At 39.3% G+C, this 22,968-nt stretch overlaps 1 protein-coding gene across 1 annotated transcript in view; it reads right to left on the reverse strand.

Moving 5' to 3' along the window:
* Nucleotides 1–22,968, reverse strand: part of srrm4 (serine/arginine repetitive matrix 4) — a 54,243-nt gene that overhangs the window by 21,244 nt on the left and 10,031 nt on the right. Inside the window, exon 2 of the mRNA XM_057361227.1 lies at nt 1,130–1,270. Within this exon, the coding sequence (XP_057217210.1) occupies nt 1,130–1,270 (141 nt within the window). The remainder of the gene's footprint in view (nt 1–1,129; nt 1,271–22,968) is intronic.

Genomic DNA, 22,968 nt, shown 5'->3' on the forward strand with positions numbered 1-22,968 from the left:
TCAGTGTAAATAGTCACTCCGAATAAATTTACTAACTAACGCTGAACTGGATATGCCACCTAGTGGCCTATGAGATTCTGCTCTGTTTTGGAGTTAGTCTCTAGTGGCCAGTCAATGAATTGCAGTTTAAGTCACTTCCGTGTTGGTTTCACGAGAGAGACCGGAAGGTCGCCGCTTGCTTTTAACAGGAGTGCCCCTCCCTAAAAGACAGAAAGTTTCTATTTGAAACATCACATTACTGAGAGTGAAATTAAAACTATAAAATATGCCTAACCATATGAGAAGTTGTTTCTTTTATATTAGAAAGCGAAAAGCGAGAAAACAAATGTGCAAGTACACTCGTGTAATGAGATTTTGGAATCTTCATTCGCCACGGTTGAAGAAAGGCTGTCTGTGGATTTCTCAAATTTAGCATGATCTGACTTAATCTTTCTTTGATCTTTCTTTTGATTGTTCAGCAACACTGTCGATTATAAGATCACTAAAACACAAGATGAAACCAGATGAGGCCTCTGTCGCTCCCTGGCAGAGAAATCGAGCGTTAACCTACCTAAAGTTTAGCCTGTCTGAGATAACAAGCAAGCGTCTTTCCTGTTTTACATACTGATGCATTGCTGTTCCACTGTGTCATCACACACACTTTGAAGGTATCAGAGGAATTACGGCGTTAAGAATTCAGTGCTGAATCAATTTCTTTCACCATGGAGTTTGAATTTTTGTGGATGGTAGTAAGAGGGCCCCATCAAAGACGCTTGTGTTAAAATTTTCAGCAACACCTGAATGTTTACACCATGGCGTGGAGATAAGAGTGTTTATGTATGCGCTGCTTTAAAGTTTGGGGTTCCTAATTCATGCTTGTAGAGCGGGGCTACATCTTAGAAGTGGATTCGGTGCTTCACATTTTCACGTGTTTGATCTTCTCCAGGGTCAAAATAAGATTCATGCTGGAATACACTTATCTATGCAAAGGTTCTACAGGTCGAATATACGACGTCTTCAACACCACTCGGTTCAAAGGTGGTGGAAAATGGCGATTTTACCTACAAACAGGTTTTAGAATGGCACCCAAGCACTGAAACGTCTTTCAGGACAAAGAAGTAAATGAGGTAAAAGTTCAGAAGATACAAACCTGCGATCTCGGCGGTGGCTGTGATGTTTACGTCTTCTGTGTTTTATGTGTCCATTTTTCTTTCGAGGTTTTGCAACGGTGTCTTTAGTTTCCGCTTTCTCCTCATTGTCTTTAGGCGACAGGTTAACGGCTGTCTCCAACCTGAAAAGAGAGAAACACAAAAACTTTTTAAAAATGAATATTCAAACACAATTAGTTGAAATCATCCTGCATTCAAGTCCAGACCAGTATTAAAACAATAAAAGAACCGTAGGGTTATTTTAAACAGTCTGTGACTTTGTTTTAAAGTGCGCCGATGTTTGGGTTGATGTTTGGGTATCTGCCGCAAAAACAGAAAGATTTTCATTTTCTTTTCCCAGACCTTCATAAATGCAGAGGTCATCTGCTCAGCTTTCAAATGAGGTGTCTACAGAGAAGCCTATATTTTACACGCCTCCGTTGAACTGCCATGAAATAATGTTTAGGTTGTAAGGCACATGGTTTCGAGACTTCACGTCCCTGTTTCAGTGACGTGTATCATTTCTATCCTACGGTAATGGTTACATTAAAAACCACACGTTGTGTGTTATGTTTGCTATTAATACAATGCCATATGTTGTTCATGATGATTCTCTAATTGCATTCAATCAGCCTGAAAAATGTAATCATTTGTTGGCGTATAACATTCCTTGCTTAAGGGTTAAATGGTTAGGGGGATCTCTATCATACTTACATGTGCTTTAAATAAAATGCACGCAATGTTTTTGTTTGTTTAGATATACATATACACATATACATACAAAAAAAAATCTGTAACCACATACAGTACGACTGACTTGAAAATTCACACTTAATGGATACTGGCAGAGAAAGATGTTGGAAAACAAGATGATGTGACTCGACACTGAGCCATTCTTTTCCTATCAGTGCTGTGTTCCTCACAAAGAGTATAAACAGAAACGTGTAAATAAAACTGATTGCTAAAGCCGGGTGGGTAAGCCTGACTCGATACCCATGGCGTAATTACAGATCCACCTCTGGAGTGCGAGAGCAAGTGTGCGTTCACGCTCGTATGTCCGTGTGCACCCACGCACGTTTGCATATGAATCTGTTCGCCTGAGTGCCTGCGTGGCGTGTGTGTGTGTCTGATTGTAATGAGAAGTTAATCAGTCTTGCAGATTAAATGCTGATTGCCTCTCTCTCACAGCAGCAGGAGGAGGCCTGCCCTCTGCTACCTCTGGATAAGAGAGGGCAAAGCACAATCACATTATTAATGTCAACCTTCCGGCACTGCAGCCCTACACGGCCCTCCAATGTGCCGGTACGTGATTGGAAAACACACCGCCCTGCAGGATATAATAGGGAAAGGATTATAGACGGTGAAACAGTGCAAACACGTTGGCGTGAGGGCGGATGAATGACCCAAACATCTTTTTGCGTTTATGTCCGAGTTAGGTGTATTATTGATGGACGGTAACAAATACTGAATAAATAAAAAAGGTTGTAAGATTGTGTTGCAAGGTCATAGTGATTTTGCCAAAGCTGATGTTTCTGGATCAATTTCTTTTCATGAAATAATGACATTTCTGTTAAACAAACATTGTTCCTGTCTAACCATAACCCTACCTCTAAAATCAAAAGAAAATGGAAATGGTATACAAGCATCTAACCTAAACCTTGAGCCCATACCTAACCCTGAAATGTTGTTAGCTTCCAACATAATGGCCATTATTCCTAGGGAACAAACATCAATCAGCTTGAATGTATTATTTGGAAAAAAGCCTCTGACAAATGCATTAAATGTATAAATATGTAATAAATAGTGAGATCACATCCACTGGGGTTTAAGTCTGACAGTAATGTTGTCAAGCAGGACACGTTCCCAGATCAGCTTTTGAGGGTCCTAATAATCAAGGAAGTTTGCTGCCGTAACATGGCCGCAGTGATATCACGCAGCGCATTTCCACATTCCACATTTCCACATGCGCTGCGTGATATCACTGGAGTATAGTTCCTAATCATATCGGCCTTGAAAATCGCAACTTTTCTTTTTCCGCCGGTCTAAGCACACGATATAAGTACAGAAGAGTCAAGTTTTAAATAGGAAAAATATCGAAACTCTTTGGTCATTTTTGAACGTGATGCTACTGGTCTAATTGGATTCAATGATCTATGCTAAAAGTGCTATCGCCAGACCCAGAGATCGGCTGAATAGATTCCAAAATGGTAAAACTCAACTTATTAACTCTGGGGGAGCTGGAGAATGAGCCTATTTCCAAAAAAAGTGGAGTGTTCCTTTAACACCGACCGTTAAGCTATGTCAAAAAAAAGGCTAAGCTGTCAACTTTTTTCAAAGCACCAGGGCCACCAGTGAGTAGCTACAAAAGTTAGAATGGGACCCAGCAACAAATCCATAAATAAAGCACAATAACCAAGCCAAGCCAGAAGAGAGTAACTGTTGTGATATGACAGCGTTCTCACCTAATAGAAGTCTCTTAATTTTCCACAGGCTCCTTTTTGCACGGGCCCGTGGCTCTTTACTGACTGTCAGCTAGAATGGCCCACTGATGAGAGCTTTAAATGAAATCGATTTCCCCATCATGAAATGACTTTTCTCTGATCGCCTTCAGATTTTATGGGAGAACATTTCCCAGCGAGTGGGATTTATGGCTTGCTGTTTATATCTGTCTCAAGCATGCATGCACACAAAACACTTGCATTTGGGCTTGCTAACTTTCAAAGCTATCTTGTGTAAATGTAATCTATTACTCTGGATGGTTCTAAAGGGTCTAAATGGGACTATTTTAACATCACAGCAGGAAAAAAACCTTCTAGAAAATAACAACATGAAGAGTTTTTTTATTTATTTTAGTTAGATTTATGGCAGAGCCTTTATTTTAGCAGTTATAGAACAGAGAATTTGACATTTAGGTTGGAATAAAATGCATTTTAATGAGTACTGTAATGTGCAATGTAATGAGTTTATGAAAATTACAAACATGCCCACAAAAACGACAAATCAAAAGAATATTACCAGACTTCAGCACGTTGTTTTGGTGCCAACTGTCCCTATATATTGTATGTTTCAAGCCTAATTATTTAGAAACGTCATGGCACAACCTTCCTTTAAAATGGATGGAAGTAGCACAAACAGCATGGGATGAGTAATGCAACAAAGCACTGAACAAACACTTTAAACCTCTTATGCCAATCATGAGTAGCAAGCAATTTAAACATTTTGATCAATTAACTTGATCAAATGTGGTTTATGAAACTTATATTCATAAAAACACAACTGGGCAAGAACGAGACAACAATAATGGGCACACAGGGATTAGAAAACTAGGAGTTGGAAATTTAGAGCCATGTTCTGTCCACGGTGTGTTGTTTACGCTGTGATTTGATGGCAGTCTAATGGCAGCTCTCCAGGTTTTGTATCGCTGTGTTGTTGTGGGGGAGTCACGGCTCCTAGCTTGGGTCTCCTCTTTTCGTCTGTCATATGACACTGATACTCAGTATGATGGGAGAGAAAGGCAGGGAAGAGGAATTTAAGACTGGGAAGATGGAGTATGAGAAAACAGATGGTTCATGGTGCACACAAACACACAAACAAAAACAGTGGGGTGGCTGGGAAAATGTCAAATCAACACAAGGAAGACGGAGAGAAACACAGAGGGCTATTTCAGAATTTTATAGACACACAAAGAACACACACAAGTGCTTGAACACACACAACTTCTCAACAACAGCTGAGAAGATCCTAATCAATGTCTCAATCATCTTTAAAGGTGTGATGAACTGGGCTTGTTTATTGTTTTATACTGTTGTATGAGGTCTACTTATGACGTTAGCGTGGTTTTTACATTCAAAAACATCAAAATCAATATTTTCTCCCTGGTTTTTGAGACCGGCTCGATAAACGATTTTTATCGGTTTTAATGGGCGTGCCGCATTGAAGACTTGGAAGTAAACGCCCACTGCTTGGATAGCAGTTTGCGTAGTAAACTTAGTTGGAGTCTTTTGTGAATTTGGTTAGAGACGTAACGGTAGGTTACACATTCGCCCTATTCGCACGGGATTCGTATTATCTGGGGACTTCGTGTGATTTATAAATGACCTCACCACATCAGTATTTCATGTGGCGCATTCGCACGGGATAAATTAAGCCTGTGATTTTACTCAAATTTACTGACTTATTTCACAGATGTGGTGGCAAGGCTTTGCGTATAGTTTGTATAGCCTATAGTTGTATCGTCAATGACGTCATAGATAGGTGCATTCCAGGACCTGGTGTTCGCTGGGCCTCGTGTCAATAACAAGGGTGTTTTCAGTTCTGACACTTACAGGATGTTTGCTTGAATACGATTCCCTCTTATATAACAAATGCACGGGTTAAAATTGATGTCTTAATTCATCGCTCCTTTAAAAGCTTCTAGCTTTTAAAGGTCATGGTCGCACATGGTCGCACTATAAAATATCTTCATATTTTTCAGACACTGCAAAGCAACTCCAGGAGGAAAAAGATTGCTTTAGACGTTGCTCTTTCATGCAGCAGGAGATCTTAATTAAGCATCATCATTGTCTCAGATACTGCATTTCTCCTTCAAATTACATAACATAAATGACACAGGAAACAAACGAGAATATTGTCAATGAACAGTAAGAATATAGAGTTATAAAATCGATGTGGACAACATAACTGTGATTATTTTTCTCGCAGACAAATTCCATAGCAAATTTTTTATGTTAGATCACAGCTTTTGGTATCTTGCCAAATTTAAGCACAATTTTGGACCCATTTTTGACTTTTCCTTAAGCAACCATGCTAGATATGCGAGCATTTACATTATAACTGAAACTTACGGTAAACTATACTTAAAACAGAGTAAACAGAGATGAAAATATTAAGACTGAAATGTCTACAATTACATTTTTCAAGACATGTTTTGTGTCTATACATCTTAAATAATAATGTTTATGCAGAGAAATTTAGAAAGGTATCATATGAGATGACAGCAAAATAGTGTGTTTGAACACATACTGCTTATCAAAACAAAGCCTGTGAACATGAAATCACCTTTACAGTTCCCAATCTTTTATTTTTTTTATTTTTATAGCGCTTTTTACAATTTGCATTGCATCAAAGCAGCGCATTGCATCAAATGTTTTATTAAACATGAAGTCACACACACACACGCACGCACACACGCACGCACGCACGCACGCACACACGCACACACGCACACACACACACACACACAAACACGTGAATGCAACATTTTCATAATAAAAAATGTATCTAGTCCCCACATCTAAACCTTGATTTATAAGCTTTTCAAATAGTAATGACCACCTCAAATTCTAGTTTAAAACATTTGAAACATGTTCTTTGTAACATCAACTAGGCATGAACAACCTGCGCACAGACTTAGCACACACACACGTGCAAACTGCTTATTGTTTCACTTTTTATTACACAACTCTAAAATACTGAGGTCGCTCTGATTCACGCTGAGAAGTATTATTTGAGGATGCTGCTAGTTACCATGGCAGCCAGATATGAACAAGTATGAGACGTTTCATGCAAGCTGACTCATGACCCATAATTACATGCTTTAACACTCAGACTAATTAGTACCCCTGTCACTCAACAAAAGGACTCGCCATACACTAAAACAAACGCCTCACTTTAATATACATAAATGTTCGATTTTAGAACTGCCACTCTTATTTCATTTGGCCACTGTATATCCTTTCATCTTCGTATGCTTCTCACCCTGAAACAGAATAAAACATGAAAGGGTTTCATTCTAAAATCCAAGCTATACTTTACCTCCAGCACTAAAAGCAATGCAGAAAGTCACATCTAATAGGCTCTGGGTCTGTGAGAGGACAAGAGACATTAAAACCAGACACCATCCTCCGACTGCAGACACATCAGATATACGAGACCTCAGTTCATCCTGTAGTTCAGCGGGGCCATTCAGTCCTATTAGTTCTGTCATATCCACAGCCAAATAACGGATAATCACTTTCATAAAACTGGAGGACGGCAGAGATCATTTAGCGAGAGAGAGATGATTGAGCACGTTAATTAAGCACGAATAGCGATTAAATGACTCTAGAGCTCCATCTATCAAAATGGAAACTGATGATATTGTTTGTCTAACATTCGGGGTAAAAGGCAGGCTCTTTTCATTGTGATATTGATACTAATGATGGGTATACGGAGGGAAGACGAGGCAATTAAACCATGTTTAGTCAAGACTGTTTGCTCTACATGCACATCCGAATAAAAGATACCTTACTTTTAAAAGGGTAAGATGCATTTCAACTTTCAAGAGAGTCCAAAAATTATATAATATCTTCTGCATGACCTATTATCCCATTACTGACCTGAGCATTAAAAGCAAAGAATCATGGGAAATCTCAAAAGGATAAAGCAGTGTGCTCCAGTTATCTAAAGTTTTAATGAGAAAAGAGACCATCACACGGCTATTAGGCCAGGAACAATGCAAATGAAAGAATGTTGTGACAATTATAGAAGTTTTACTATCCTTGAGTAAAGCAAACACACACACACACACACACACACACACACACACACACGCACACGCACACGCACACGCACACGCACACGCACACACACACACACACACACACACACACACACACACACACACACACACTCACAACGACAGCAGATGTGCAGAACAATCCCATGGGCACCCTACATAAGGAAGCATTGGAAACGTGCAGCATTTCCTGTCTACTTGTGGAAGTAATTCCAAACGTAAGTGTCCTGAGGGATTGTTCTTGGATCTGCCCCCCTTCTGGATGCAACTTTCAGACAAGTCAAGCTAATACAAATCAGTTATCGGGAAGTATGAACGAGCACACAGAATGTTAAACATGTAGCTGCGTAGATTTAAGACATGCAAAGAAAAGCGCACTTAATATATTCTTGCCATTGGCTGTTCAGATACAGGCCAAGACCACATCCAAAAGATGATTACAATGTCAAACGCAATTATGCAGGATTGTTTATGAACATATCGCTGGTCATCACATCACTAATAGGTCAAAGTGCAGATTTTTGTCAGGCCTTAATTTGACTTCATGTATATTTAGTGTGATGCATTCGAGTCTTCGACTGATATTAGGGCTGTCAAACGATTAATCACGATTAATCACATCCAGAATAAATGTTTGTGCTTACATAATATTTGTCTATGTATTGTGCACATTCATTTTGTATTTATAAACACATACATGTATACATATTTAGGAAATATTTACATGTATTTATCAATAATTTAAATTGTTTATTAATTTATATATTTCTTAATGCATGTATATGTGTATGTTTTTATAAATATAAAATTATTATGCACATTATGTAAATACAAACTTTGATTCTGGATGCCAATAATCAAGATTAATCGTTTAACAGCCCTAAGATATATGGGCGATATTTATTATTTTTAAGATAAGGATAGTTAAAGAATTTCCTATCATCTGACAAATGCACAAATTATGTTTTTTTTAAAGAAAATTAAATTAAGGTCTGTGAATGTTTTTATGCATTTATTTTATTTTATTTCATTTACTACCATTAATTGTGGCATTTTACAACATTAGTGCACATACTGGCCCACCTTGCTCTCTAGATTTAAGTATCAGTCCTAAAAAAGCAGTATCAGTCAACCGCTAAACAACATCAGCCTATCTGCAATATGAGGCCTGCCGCCTCTGCTAAGAAAATAACCTGGCATGGCATCATGGGAAAAAGAAAATCACAGCATCAGACCTCATTATCTCCCACTACAATGTCCTCACTAAATCCCAAACGAGCAGTGGAAGGTAATTGATTTGTAGAGACACTTTCAGAGTGAAGGGAAGAGGAAAGTGAGTAAAGCTGGCAGGATATAGGCAGCGAGACGAAAATCTGCAAACAGCTAAGCCGAATTGAGAATTGCCTATCCTATTTCCAACTCTGCACGAAGGCACCGCTGAGTGATACAAGTGGACATGAAGGATTTAAGTACAATCACCCTGATTTAGCAACCCTCCTGTCTCTGCCACATTTGTTCTGCTCAGCTGGAGGTACGCAAGAATGGCACAACAACAGAAGGTCACAACCTTAGCCCTGATTCACATTTCGCATCTAAAACCTCGCAGAAAACGCGAGCCGCGCCCTTTCTCTAGTCAAATGACCCGCGATGCGCACGCGGCACTCTGTAAAGTTGAACCATTTCCATCTCGATGCAACGCTGGCGCGCATAGAAAGATACGCGCTGCACAAAACGCTCCCTATTTGCGCACGGCTGCCGCGTGTCTACATTTAAAATAACGAACTTGCACGCGCAAAAGACACGAAATGTGAATCGCCCCTTACAGTGCAAGTGAATCGTTCAGAGGTGATGTCAAATCGTACATTTGCATTAGAGAGTGAAATTGGGACTGCCCTGACGCAGATATTCAGACAGGTGTCATGATGAACAGACGGATGGACAGATGGAATGATAAAAATGAATAATTTCGTTATTTCCAAAAAAATCCAGGAAATGCTTCCGTACAGATGTCTACGAAACCTTCGTCCTTCTGGGCAAAAATCCACCACACATCGAGAGGAAAGTCATTGTGAAGACAAGTGAAGTTGGTTTATTCAATTATTGCACCCTAATGATAAAATAGAGCAACATAATAGTTTGATTAATTTCCTTATCACGCTAGGCACAAAGAGTAATTATAGCTGGGTCCAGTACTCTACCAACCACCCATCAATCAATTTAAGCACTCTTCACTCCTTACCGTCCCCTCCGCTCGAACAAAACAAATTACCCCTCTTTCCTCTCTCACTCTCTGTCGCACTCTCTCGCTACGGATCAATTTTGCTTCAGGCCATGGAAATAATGGCAAGCAAACTCCAGATGTTCACACACATGCGCACACGCACACACGCACGCACGCACGCACACACGCACGCACACACGCACACACGCACGCACGCACGCACGCACACACACACACACACACACACACACGCACACACACACACACACACATTCACTAAAGCCAAAGACCCTTTACAACACCCTGACAATTATTCTGTAGAGATGCACTGTGGGAAAAGGGCACTGTTCACAAGAAGAAATCAACAGCTTGCCACTCCAACTTCGTCCAGTGCAATGGTGAGTGAAGCATGCTGAGACATATGTCCATGACCTAATGGATGCATATGGAGCATGCCTTCTCAGTTTTTCATATTATCTATTGCTTGCTTGATCTATAAAGTAAAAACACACATGCATGAAGCATAAATTAGACATCTAATATTTTTTGCTATTCGTTTTGTTGTACTGTTGGTTAAAAGTTATTTGTAAGGAAGCGAAAGTCATTTAAACACATCGTAAATAGGATTTCTCAGGAACTTGAAGCTGGCATTAACAAAATTACCATCATCTCTAACTGAAAACAGATTCTCTTGCACTCCGTGTATTCAACGCAACTATGCTAAAAGCTCAGTTATGCATTGGGAGATTTCTGAAAGCAGGGAGAGTCTGCTGGAAGTGCTTTTGTGTGTCGCCAACTAACCTCTCCATCTTATTCCAGCAGATTAAAAGGCACATGGTCTGCAATTGAATTATGGGATCAGAAAAAGAAAACCTGGAGAGATCAATATGGCACAAAAGACACTTTTTAAATGTAAACAAATTTAAATGTGCAACTGTGTAACCTCAATTGCAGGTTTTAGTTTCATGCCTTTTAGCATTTGCATTTAAAAATATGTATGTGTATTATACATACTCTTTACTAAAGATGCTACGAGATTTTTAATTGTAATGAAAGATCTGAGGAGGTTAGGAGATTAAATGGGTATCTTACTGTCGGTGCACCTTTTGCTCTCCCCTGGGCAGCATATGCCACGTTTCACAGCCTTTGGGACACAGACCTCAACCAATCTCCACCCCATTTCCCCATTCCTGCAGACACTCTTCAAATTTCATTAGCTTTATAGCCTCCCATGAATTACAAGCCAATTTATTTCATTTCATTAACTTCATCAAAAAGCCTTCATGATTGCAGGGAGACAGAGAGAAGAGAATGCAGCACAGTACAGAGAATTCATCTACAGGATGAGAATAAAGGAGTTAATCAAAGGTGTGTTTTGAGATGAGAATGAGATGTCTTCAAAATCAAATAAAATTCTATTTTGCTTAAAGAAATTGAAACCAGGGCTCGACATTAACGCTCATTCGCTTGTCCGGGACAAGTGAATGTTTAATATAGGCACGTGAGAGAGAATTTTACTTGCCTGACTGGACAAGTAAAGGCTAAAAAACACTACTAAGTCTTTTGCTCAGATTTTGCCCAGATTTTCAGTCTAGACTTGTTGTGTGCCAGTTTGGAGATTTTATCAGTTAAATCTGAACAGATTTTTTAAACTATACACTTCAGTAATCAGTAAACAGTAATCATACACTTGCAGACTTTTTGAGTTTCAGATAGAAACACACTAACTGATCAAATCTGCAAACTGGCACAGAGTTTCCATACTGAAAATCTGGGCAAAATCTGAGCAAAAGTCTTGTAGTGTATTTTAGCCTTAAGTGTGTTTCTATCTGAAACTTTCAAAGTCTGCAAGTGTATGATGTCTAGTTTTAAAAAAATCTGTTCAGATTTTTAAAGTCTTGTGGTGTATTCCAGCCATTACTTGAAAAAAATTAAAACAATAACGAATAATAAAGAAATCTGTCTGTGCTAAGAATAATAAGAATTGTTGCATTAGACAGAGCTGCATGTTTGTGTGAATTGACTTTGTCGTGGTAGTGCTTGTTTGTGTGTGATATTACGCACCACATTGAGTCCATGTAACTCGACGCAGAAACGGAATCCTGCTATTTAAATACGTCACCTGGCTGTTCTGCGTGTCCGAGGTGTACAGGTTAACATACTACACGAGTGATGGTCGACGATTTAGGATATAAACACATAAAATTCATCTCCAGAGTTCTATCGTCAAGCACACTAAAACTCACAAAATAAAAGTCCTGTTAACTTGTAAACTCTGTGACATAGCAAAATAATAATAATAATAATAATTTATATATTTCTATATTTTTAATATAAAATAGCACAAGAGAGATTAATCTTTGTTCGTTTTTTTTCCCTCAAAATTTTAAACAGGAAACAGTTATGGTAACAAATCTTTGTTTTGCCAAACTATTTTAAAAAGAATACATCAGTGTGTCCAGACAAAGCTCTTTCTTAGCTAATAAAATAAGATTTTCACATTGCAGTAATCAAAACAATGTGCTCTATTGTCATGAGACTAATGTTACATTGCAAAAGATCTCTATGCGGTCCTATGTCTTTATTTTCTATTATGTCCAAAATAAAATTCCTTTTTTTATTTGAATGAAATATGACCTGAATTTTTCTTTGTGAGACACCGATAAAGAACAGTAGTGATGTAGCGCCTTCAACACGGGAACTGTAATGCCTCTCATAAGGTCATAATTAACAATGCTAATCTCACCCTCATCAACACATTCTGGTTTGTTAACAACGAAGAACATACCCTGTATCACAATGACTCACAAAGCCCATCAGCTACTCTGCAAATTACTCTCCAAAATCAAGTTTGAGAAGATGAGGCATTCATTGTTGTGCAATGATTGAAGCTAAATGTGCCTGTAGTGGTTTGTGATAAGACCAATCTCTATGACACTTCCTGTCTGCCTCTGGGGGAAGAAAAAAATGCCTCTCGATACACAGCTAATACATGACGAGAATAAGCGAGCCAATCAGTAGGCACACTGTAGCTAATTACAGTCAAAGAGAAGCGTGGAGGACGGAAGAACAAGTGTCAGCTGGGGTTGCTGATTGGAGTGTGGCATTTCTAAGGGTGCAAAGGGTCCACCATTAACACATCAGGCATGGTTCACTGCAACACATTCAACTTCTTAGCATACAAAACTCCATTGAGCACCAGGCTGAGATGTGGGCTAGTTGCCACTCAGAAGTAGCGGGCCGGGGATTTTGATTGAAAGGATGAGATGGCTGGTCCAAACCCGTGGGCTTCATTTTATACACAAAAGAAGGCAGATGGCTCGGCTTGAGATGAGATGAGAAACTTGTGATTTGTACTTCTTTCGTGCATTTGATTTATTTGGGAAAGATTTTTTCTACATTAAGGAGAGATACGGGAACGTAGCAGGAAGTCTGTATGAAGGAGGCCAATTAATTTCAGGCATGCTGATATTAGATGGCTTAGGAGATGAGCAAGAACCAAATACATACAATTTATTTCAAGTTCATTGCTTTTTCAACCAAGGCTTTGAAAACAAGAGAGGTAGTTTTCAACTTCAAAGTTGAGCGAAGAGAGCAATGTTTATGTTCGCAATTGCAAACAACATAAATCTGAAAAATCAAATACTAATAATATTTTATTAATTCTAGTAATATTAACTCAGAAGAACTGCAAGACACATTTTGTTTCTAACATGGCTATCCACTTCAAGTGGGCAAAACACTACAGCTTTTCTAGGTCACTGATATGACTGAATTCTCATTCACACTGTCCTCGTGTGAGTGTACATAATTTTAATCACACAATCATGAATCATAATATTTGTTTAAATACTGATTATTCATGAATGTACAGTATGTAACTTAAAACAAACGTTGTGAAGGAAAAAATGAAAGTAGACCAAAAGAAAAGTATAAATTAATACTGCTCTGAGAGCATATCTAAGGTGAGCGAGGAGGCAAACAGTGAAAGTCTGTACAGTCTGTGCTGTCTGATAAAACTGGCAAATGCAAATAGAGCTTATTATCTTTAAATTGCACATGACTAAAAATAGAATCACAGGCAATGGACCCTGCAAAGCCCCCTCCTAATTTGACACTGGCAAGAATTTCATACACAGATCACGATTACATAAAAATGCTTAATGAAAAACAGAACTAGGGACCATTAAAAGATGATTTAGTTTGAGAAGTTTACAAAACCTTTACACCCTGTTTACATTGGACGTGAGCAACGCAACACGACAAACCCATTAGTTCAAGGCATTTATCGCTTTGCATCACGCCACATCCAGTGTGGACAAAATTTCGAATTATAATGGGTTCTATTGTCTTTTTGTGCTTCACATCGGCGTCCGGTGTTCGATTCATTTCAACAAAAATCTTTTCTTGAAAATCGTTTATTGTTTAGAGTGGAAACACAACTCTCTGCTAATGTCAATGTGCAACTTCTGTGTAATCTGCTGTAGCTGTATTGTGTTGATAAAAAAACTTCCCCAATAAATCAAGTGTTTTTCACTTTATATGTATGACAATTCTTTAGACTCTGTATGGTTGGGAAGTTGGTCTATTTTCCTTTGCTGAGATAATCCGTGTCTTTTCTTCAGTAATGAGCGCGTGCTGACATCTCATAGTCAGCGAGTAAGGATAAGGGTAACAGCGTTGAACCGAACGTACGGCCAACGTACTGTGCAGTGGAGCACGACTAAGCAGCTTCATACTGAGACTCAAAATGGAAACCACAAACCACAAATCATTGATTATTTCAGTTCTGAGTCTCTCTCTCAGAGGAGAATGTCATTTGTGGAGCACAGAGCCGGAGTCGTTAAACCAAACCCCACCAGAGCTGCCTTAATTATTCCAGCCTCTCAACAATACACTATCTGTGAGCGGGGAGGTTCATTTTGCTACAGCCCTGGGAGTAGACTAGCAGAAAAACACTAAGGCATCCCGTTTGTGTAAGTGACTCTCTGATTATGTTATAAATTACAGCATGAATAATTAAGTGAAAAACAGACAGATGTGTCCATCTTGAGGTGTATTAAATGACTTACCGTAATCGCTGAGTCCAATCGATCATGCACAGACACAGGTGTGATATTTACATGAAGTGATTTAAATTTAGGCTGCATCTCAAGAGAAAATACTTCACTCATTTTAATCATGCACGCCCACTTAATACATTCTTTTTTCCCCCAATATTCCTCATTGATAACCTGGAAATTTAAAAACCACACGGTGAAAAAAAATCAACAAACTAGAACTGAACTTTAATTGCTGCCTCGAATTTTAAAGTAAAATGAAAGTGGTGGCAAAATGTCAACCTGCTGTGATACGTTTGCAGATTGCGTCTATTAAACCACTCTGAACGTAATTACCGATGAAGAACATAGAGTCGAAATGAGAAATTATGGTGATGAGCTAAACCGATGGAAAAAGATGTTACAGTATCAGGATGAAAACATTTTCGACAGTGTGTCCATATTTTCCTAACTGTTATTTACTGATCACTGTAGTAATTATCTGCTTTAAACACATCAAACCCTCCCTAAAAAAACAAAGACAAATATCCGTTTCTTCCCTCTGGCAAGTCATCTGCATGCGGCTGAGATGCGAAGAGAAGTAGCGCGGCCCTGACGAGAGCCAGATACGGTAATTAACGTGATGAGAAGCTGAGAGGAAGAAGCAACAGTGTCATTCCTCGACTCCACATCCACCCCAGTCCACTACCCCCTCCTCTCTTTCGGCCTTTGCTATGCAAAACAGCTCACTGAATATTCACAAACCTCACTTTTTACGACCAACCAACACATTTCACCACAGCACACTTTACAAAATAATAAAATCAAATAAAATATGGATAGTTTTTTGGAGGGCATGATGAAACAGTTTCACTTCATTGTCTCCCTTGGTTAAATTTATATGATTAGTCTATATATTGAACAGCAAATCAAGTGTCTTTGTTAATATAGAATTTATTTTGGGTGAAGTACTGAATTCCCTTTTTATGGACAGCTCTATGCTTCCCACAAGACAAACCATTAAAGACAAGACTTTTTTAGCCAAATTTGTCCCCAAATCATATCACAGCGGGTTGCTGTCTACCACTACAACACTGAGCAGCAACAATTCAGTATTTTATAGAACAATAAAAATCGTGATTATACAGTTTGGTACAGCAACAAATGTCTTGCATTATGATCAAGCGGCGAACTGTTTACTATTATTGGATCATTAAAATCCAGTGTTGCCAATGCAATAAAGCTTCTTACAACCTCATATAATTTCTCACTTTTCAGCACTTACTCAACAACCACTCTCAAACACACTCAAACACACACACACACGCACGCACTTTCTTGCTCATTAATTTGACACACAAGGTATCTGATATGTCCTCCCCACCTGTGCTCTGGTACAGGGGCAGATGGAGAGAGGGCCCCATTCTGAGCAGGACTCATCTGTCTGCTTTGTGAATTACAGTACCCAAGACTGCTCTCTCCTCTGCCAGAGACTGCAACCGACTGCGCAGCAAGACTGCAAGAGAGCTATTTTGGAGTTGGATGCTACTGACAGTGGCCCGTGTATTGGCTACCTGCTGACAATGTTCCGCATGAAAGGATGGGAGGCTTCTGGGACATGGAGAGAAAACACACACGGAGAAAGGCCTGTGCCACCCAGCCAAGTCCTTTAGTTTCTTATCTGCTGTTCTCAAATTGTATTAAATGATTGCTCACAATTTATGATGTCTTTTAGGACATCTGGGAAAAACATTTAGAAACATATTTTAGAGTAAACATTTTAAAAACATTTGTCCTTTAAAATAATTTGCGCTCTGTTAGAAAGATCATATGTTATCATATAATATCATGATCATATCATATAGAGTAATAATAAACTTTATTATCATCACAAACACTGTGTTGAAACTCACATTTTACCTTTCGAGAGCGGTCTCTCAACATTGTGTAATCACACTATGGGGGATCCCTCCTTCTCTACCTTTCCTGAAGCCTTATTAAATCACGCCAGTGCCATTCAACTCGCACTGGCCAATGCTGCTCAAGATGGCGAAAAGGGGCAGCTATATAATGTGCCATCATAGCGGGCATTGCCTCAGAAACTTCTCCTTCACGAACCTGAAGTCTTGCCGTTGATAGGTCGTTATTGTATGGAACAGACGATTCCCGCGTCCCGTACATGCGTTTCGGCAGATGGTTAACAAGAAGAACTTCACTTTGAATGGATTATAAGTAAGCGAAGAGGAGCTACAGGTTAAAGGCAGAGGCCCACTGCTACCAGCGCGCCACTGGTGGGCCCGCCGCCTCCCTGGAGCAGAAATATGCGCCGCTCCGGGTTACAGAGCACGAGGTGATGAACACCGACAGCTGAGATCCACCCCTCTATCGAGGCTCGGACCACGCATCAACTGGTCGGGAGACCAGGAGGAGGACATTAACATCACGTTCTGGGCGTTTTTCTCAACTAAACTTGGTGTAGATCACGCCACAGTGTGCACACTTACATGAGCAGATCCCTGTGCAGCAGCCTGCTATGTAACGAAGCATATTTCGGCCGCTTCTCACACACTGAGAAGACCCTTTCCCATAGGTTTTGCCTTGTATATATGCTGTGTAATTCAGCCGTTTCTTAAACAATGAGCAAACCCTTTCCCATAGAGCATTTTGTTCACAAGTGTGTAAACATATGGTCACACTCACTCTTGACTCAGACTCGGTATGAGCTCATCTGTGAGGGTTCACGTGGGCGACTTATGTCTGCTCGAGACGGAGGAGAACGCGCACTGTGTTTATTCTTCTCCCTGTCAGGGGTCCACCTTTAGGGGATGTGCTCATAGTACTCTAGCCGAGTGCCAGCTAGCCATTTCCCGTTTATACAATAACGGTTCCCCCATCTGATAAAGTTCCCCACTTCTCTTTAGCCATTCCTATTGGGTCGCGGCTATCGCTGCTTTTAATGCATGAATGTTCAGTAGGAAGCACAATCTGGTATTCAGATCTGTGAGGGTAACAGAACGGCTGAGACCCTGTGCCCTGTGTCCTCTGCTCCGGCCTGAGATTTCTCTTTTAGAGTACTGGCATAGGGGATATACAACGCTCTCCGCGTATGAGGTTGAGTGTGGGCTCGGTGATAGTATGTCACACGTAGATCGCATGATTATGTGCCCATCACTCTAAATGCCATTTCGTGCATAAATGGTATGCTCTCTGCATTTCGGTCGAGCTGATGGCCTCGTCGGACGCTGTCGATCGGCATGCACCATATAAAGCTATTCTTCACTGTTCTCACGGCGTGATTGAACACATTACCTACTGCGTGAGCGGAAGTGACGCAATTTTGCGAGTCGAACTGGCAGTTGATTGGCAGTTGACTTCGCCTATCAGCTGTGGGCATTCCTAGCGGCTTCGCTATTGGTCGGACTTATATGCGCTTTACCCATGCTTGGTGTGGTTTCTAGCCCAGGTGGTACGGGCTGATCTCTCCGCTCTCACGGCGGGATTGTATACACTCCCCATAGCACTCTTACGCAATGTTGAGAGACCGCTCTCGAAAGGGAAAGTCTCCGGTTACTGTTGTAACATCGGTTCTCTGAGAAGCGGGAACGAGACATTGCATAAGCTGCCGTTCAGATCAGGTAGACTGTGCATTCAGTCGAAGATTCTGAGGCAATGCCGCTGTGATGGCGCATTATATAATGGCGGTAGAGCCCGCCCCTTTTCGCCATCTTGAGCAGCATTAGCCAGTGCGAGTTGAATGGCGTTATTTGACTGGCGTGATTCAATAAGGCTTCAGGAAAGGTAGAGAAGGAGGGATCCCCCATAGCGCTTTTATGCAATGTCTCGTTCCCGCTTCTCAGGGAACCGAGGTTACGACAGTCACTGGAGAAGTTTTCTTAGAGGCCATTTACACAAGACTGTTTTCAACTAAAAACTGAAAACTTTTTATGCGTTTTGGCCATTTAACCGAAAACGACGTTTTGGGGGACTGAAAACGCAAACTTTTGAAAACGGGTCTCAAAGTGCAAGTTTTGGAAACAACGGCATTATCGTTTCCGTGTAAACTCGAAAGGTAACGTTTTGCCGTTTTCCAAAAACGATGTAAAACAGTGTATGCAGATTTTTCGGTAGTGTTTCTTTATAGCGCAACATCGCCATCCAATGGCCTGGCATGCATAATACATTGTTTTTATTCATTTTCCCGGATCCAGGTAAATGCAGATCGTTTTGATGACGCTGTCGTGTGTACATAAAACTTTTCAAAAACGCAAAGGAAAAACTTTTCCTTTTTTTATTGTGTAAACATACTCTTAATCTGTGAGTCTTCATTAATGAGAAAGTGCACTCCCTCCGTTCAAGCAGGTACAGAAAGGTCATTATGTGGATGACCAATAAAATTGCTGTCATCATTTCCTCTAACCTTATTATTTAGTACCTCATCACAAAAGAAGCTATTTTCATTTTATGTGAGGGAGGATCGTTCAGAGTCTCCTCATGAACATCTCCTCTCAAGGGCAAGTGGAGAGTTTTATTTTCGATCATAAGTTACCTTAAGGACCTAAAATCTACAAAACGCAGCAAGATTTAGTTAAATCAAGTTTATACGTCACTTTTAACCACAATATCTAACAACATATTTTCATTATGGACCAAAATCAAACAAGGACTCAATAATGAAGTGCTTTAAAAAACCACTAATCAAAGATATTCTATTTCTGTACTAAGGGGTAAAATACCACGGCCGATCTTATAATGTCTAATTAATTTTTTTGTTGGTGGTATTATCCGGTTTGTAAGCTTAAAACCCTGTAATCAAATGAAGTAAATATCATAAACTTGCACAAGCTTAATTAAACTCTGTCCGTTCAATTTAGAGGCAGTTCAAGGAAATGACCAAATATTGCAACACATGCTTCTGAATGCTTTAATAACATTAAGTGGAAACTAATGAGAAAAATGACAGCAATATTACGATTTAATTGGAATTTATAAGAAGCTAATGTAATCGTCTAAATGAACATATTTTACGTTTTTCTTTGTGCAAGTATAATCAAAATACACAAAGTATTTATACTTACGGCTAAATTTCTATGCTAATTAAAAACCAAACATTATAAGCTATTTAAAAAAGAGAAAAATTCTAGAATAGCAGATTCATATTTTTTATTACTTCTATTAGACAAACTGCATATTTTATGAATTTCATCTAGAAAATCTTAATTGTGAAAAAGAAATAAACATTGTTTATCCAACCTTGTTGAACATCTTTTATGAGCATACCAGGCAGGGAATATCTGATTAAGCTGGGAACAAAATGAATAGGCCTATTGGTCCCAAAAGACTCCACTTGTATTCTCTGAGTTTATGACATTATTTCGCCCTGTTCTTGACAGCTACTTTATGCTAAGTCATTCAGAAGTGTCAGTCAAATTTATGCCATCCTGCTCCCACTCGTGTCAGCTCTTATACCTTTTCTCTTGTGACCCTGATACTTTTGAAGTAGAAAGGAAGAGAGGATGAAAGAATAATGACCATGATTAGTTATACAGTTTCCCTGCAGATTTTGACACAGAGAAAATTTGATATCAAAGCAAAATATCTTTATGCATACTGTAGATCAAGAGAACTGGTCTTTTAAGAATGAGTTCAGAGAATATGATTATTATGTTTACTGTATTGCATACATGCATAGTTATAATTGTAGAATAAGCAACAATGTACAGAAATAGAACACAGCAGACTGAAACACACGAGACAAGAGAAACATATTCATATCTGATGTACAGTCTCATTACTCCAGAGAAATGAGCATATGACTTCTTAGAAACACTTGGCCCTGTGCAATACAACTGATACACTCTTGTGGCAGCACAGTATTTCCTTTTTCATTCAAAACTGGATACAACTACTTAATTGCTTTCCTATCTACAGGATTTTAATGTTTTGAAAAGGCTATACAAAACACTGAAATAGATAACAGCTCAGAAAGTAACCTCGAAAAGCCTGTGAAGATACTGTCTTTCAAAAGCTTAATTTCACTTTGGAAGAATTCAAATGTTTGTGGAAAGCACAAGGCTTTTTAAATCATTTTTGACTGCCTTTTTTGTGGAAAGTAGGGTTAGTTTAGAGTGGTTAATGAGTCAGCACAAGAGAAAAACACTTTAAAAAATCCACACTGTGGGAGACAATCTCTCTAATGCATTTCACAATGCACCATAGCAGCCAAAGAACGACAGCAAACCTGTCAGCTTTGGTTTTTGTAATAACTGCTCAGCCGAATCTGTCGGCTACTGAAATGTCAGTGGCAATATTGCTCATTCTAAGAGACCATCACAATTTATGGAGCGCCTCCACAGACTGCATTCTCTTTGAGACTGCCTGACACATAAAGTGCTACGTTGGGTTCCAATAGCCGATGCCTCCTGCACAAATTTGATATATTTGACCCCATTAGACCCCATTTTGTGTACGAGCGCACATATATTGGACACCTTATGGACACCTTATGATGTGAAAGGAAACAGACTTTATCTCCTTAACTTATTGTAAAATGCATCCAAGTTAACTCTAAATTAACTTGTGTACTGGCATTCAACTGAGCACGAGTCGAGAAATATGCAGCCTGCCTACAAAAGCATCTTACAAAACATCATTATATTTCTGCTCTATTAAACTTTACTCTTTTGCTTTGACAAAAGAGTGTTACACTAACGTTACACTTTAGTCTTTCCTGTGGCTCGGTGGTTAGAGCATGGCACTAGCAATGCCAAGGTCATGGGTTCGAATCCCAGGGGATTGCACATAGTCAGAAACAAATGTATAATACAATTCAATATAAGTCGCTTTGGATAAAAGCGTGTAAATAACACAAAAAAAACACCAAAGTAAAAACAGGCAGCCAAGGCCAATAATGCTTGAGAAAGCATGTAAAATTCAGGTTCATTTTACTTTACTTAAAACTTTAAAGTGAAATACTGATTAAGACAGTACTTTAAGAGTAGAAGATAGTTGAAGCCTAAACATCTGCTGTGCCAGAGAGTGAAGGCAAGGAAATGTCAACTTAAGGAAAACTTGTCCTTGACTGCAAGATTGATCCCTAAATTGAGAGGTGGGAGACTTTCATTCACTCGTTATTGCTGTCACTGCACCGCCATTGTGCAGTGACTCTCCACGAAAACAGTCCCAGCCCAAATGAAGTATCAGTTATGCAAATGGAAGCAATTTTGCATGAGTGGCAGATCATCTTCCTGAAATGAGGATGGGCAAGAGACGGAAATGAAAAATGAAGGGGAGGCACAGAAGTGGAGAGCTAGCCAAGCTTGAAATGATTTAATTTAGGTGATGAAGGTTTGACTTTGATAAGTTTGCATTTTAATAATGGCCCTTGATCACTCCAGGGGTCCGGTGGGGAGGAAAATAGCGCTGAAGCACGTGAGTATCAGGACTCGATGACAAGCTGATAGATGGTTACCTCTGCAACACATGATAGCTTGTAGTAAGATTTGCATGCCTACTTGTCGAATGTTCTGTTTGACACAACCTACAGCAAATTAAGCCTCTGAAATTGCAGGTGTTCACTTTGATTTGTTTATAGACACATGACCGATTTCAGCATGTAAATATATCTGAGGATGTTAATGGGACTATTATTACTTTTATATCTCTGAAAGGTTGGTTTTTGTTTGTGACTTTTTCCCATTTTAAAGCGAAAATCGTTTTTTTTATAAAAATGTTACATGTATAGTTATCTAGTTATCTATGTTTTCCTGCTTTAATTTTGCTTTTATATGTAAAGCATCGCTCTTCAGTGGCAGCCTGCGTATTTCTATATGAACGTGGCATATTCTTACATTCTGTCTAAAAATCTCTAAGATTTCTTGTTTTTGTTGTCAGTTTGAAGTTGCAGTGTTACGCATTAGTCGTTTTGAAACTGATTGACAGCTATTTGGCGTTTACAGACTTGTTTTTAATTACCTTTATAAGTTGACGTAAACGCTAGCCTGGCTTTTTCATGAAAGAAGACAAAAG

Source organism: Triplophysa rosa, linkage group LG2 (genome assembly GCF_024868665.1).
Source record: "Triplophysa rosa linkage group LG2, Trosa_1v2, whole genome shotgun sequence".
Classification (NCBI taxonomy): domain Eukaryota; kingdom Metazoa; phylum Chordata; class Actinopteri; order Cypriniformes; family Nemacheilidae; genus Triplophysa; species Triplophysa rosa.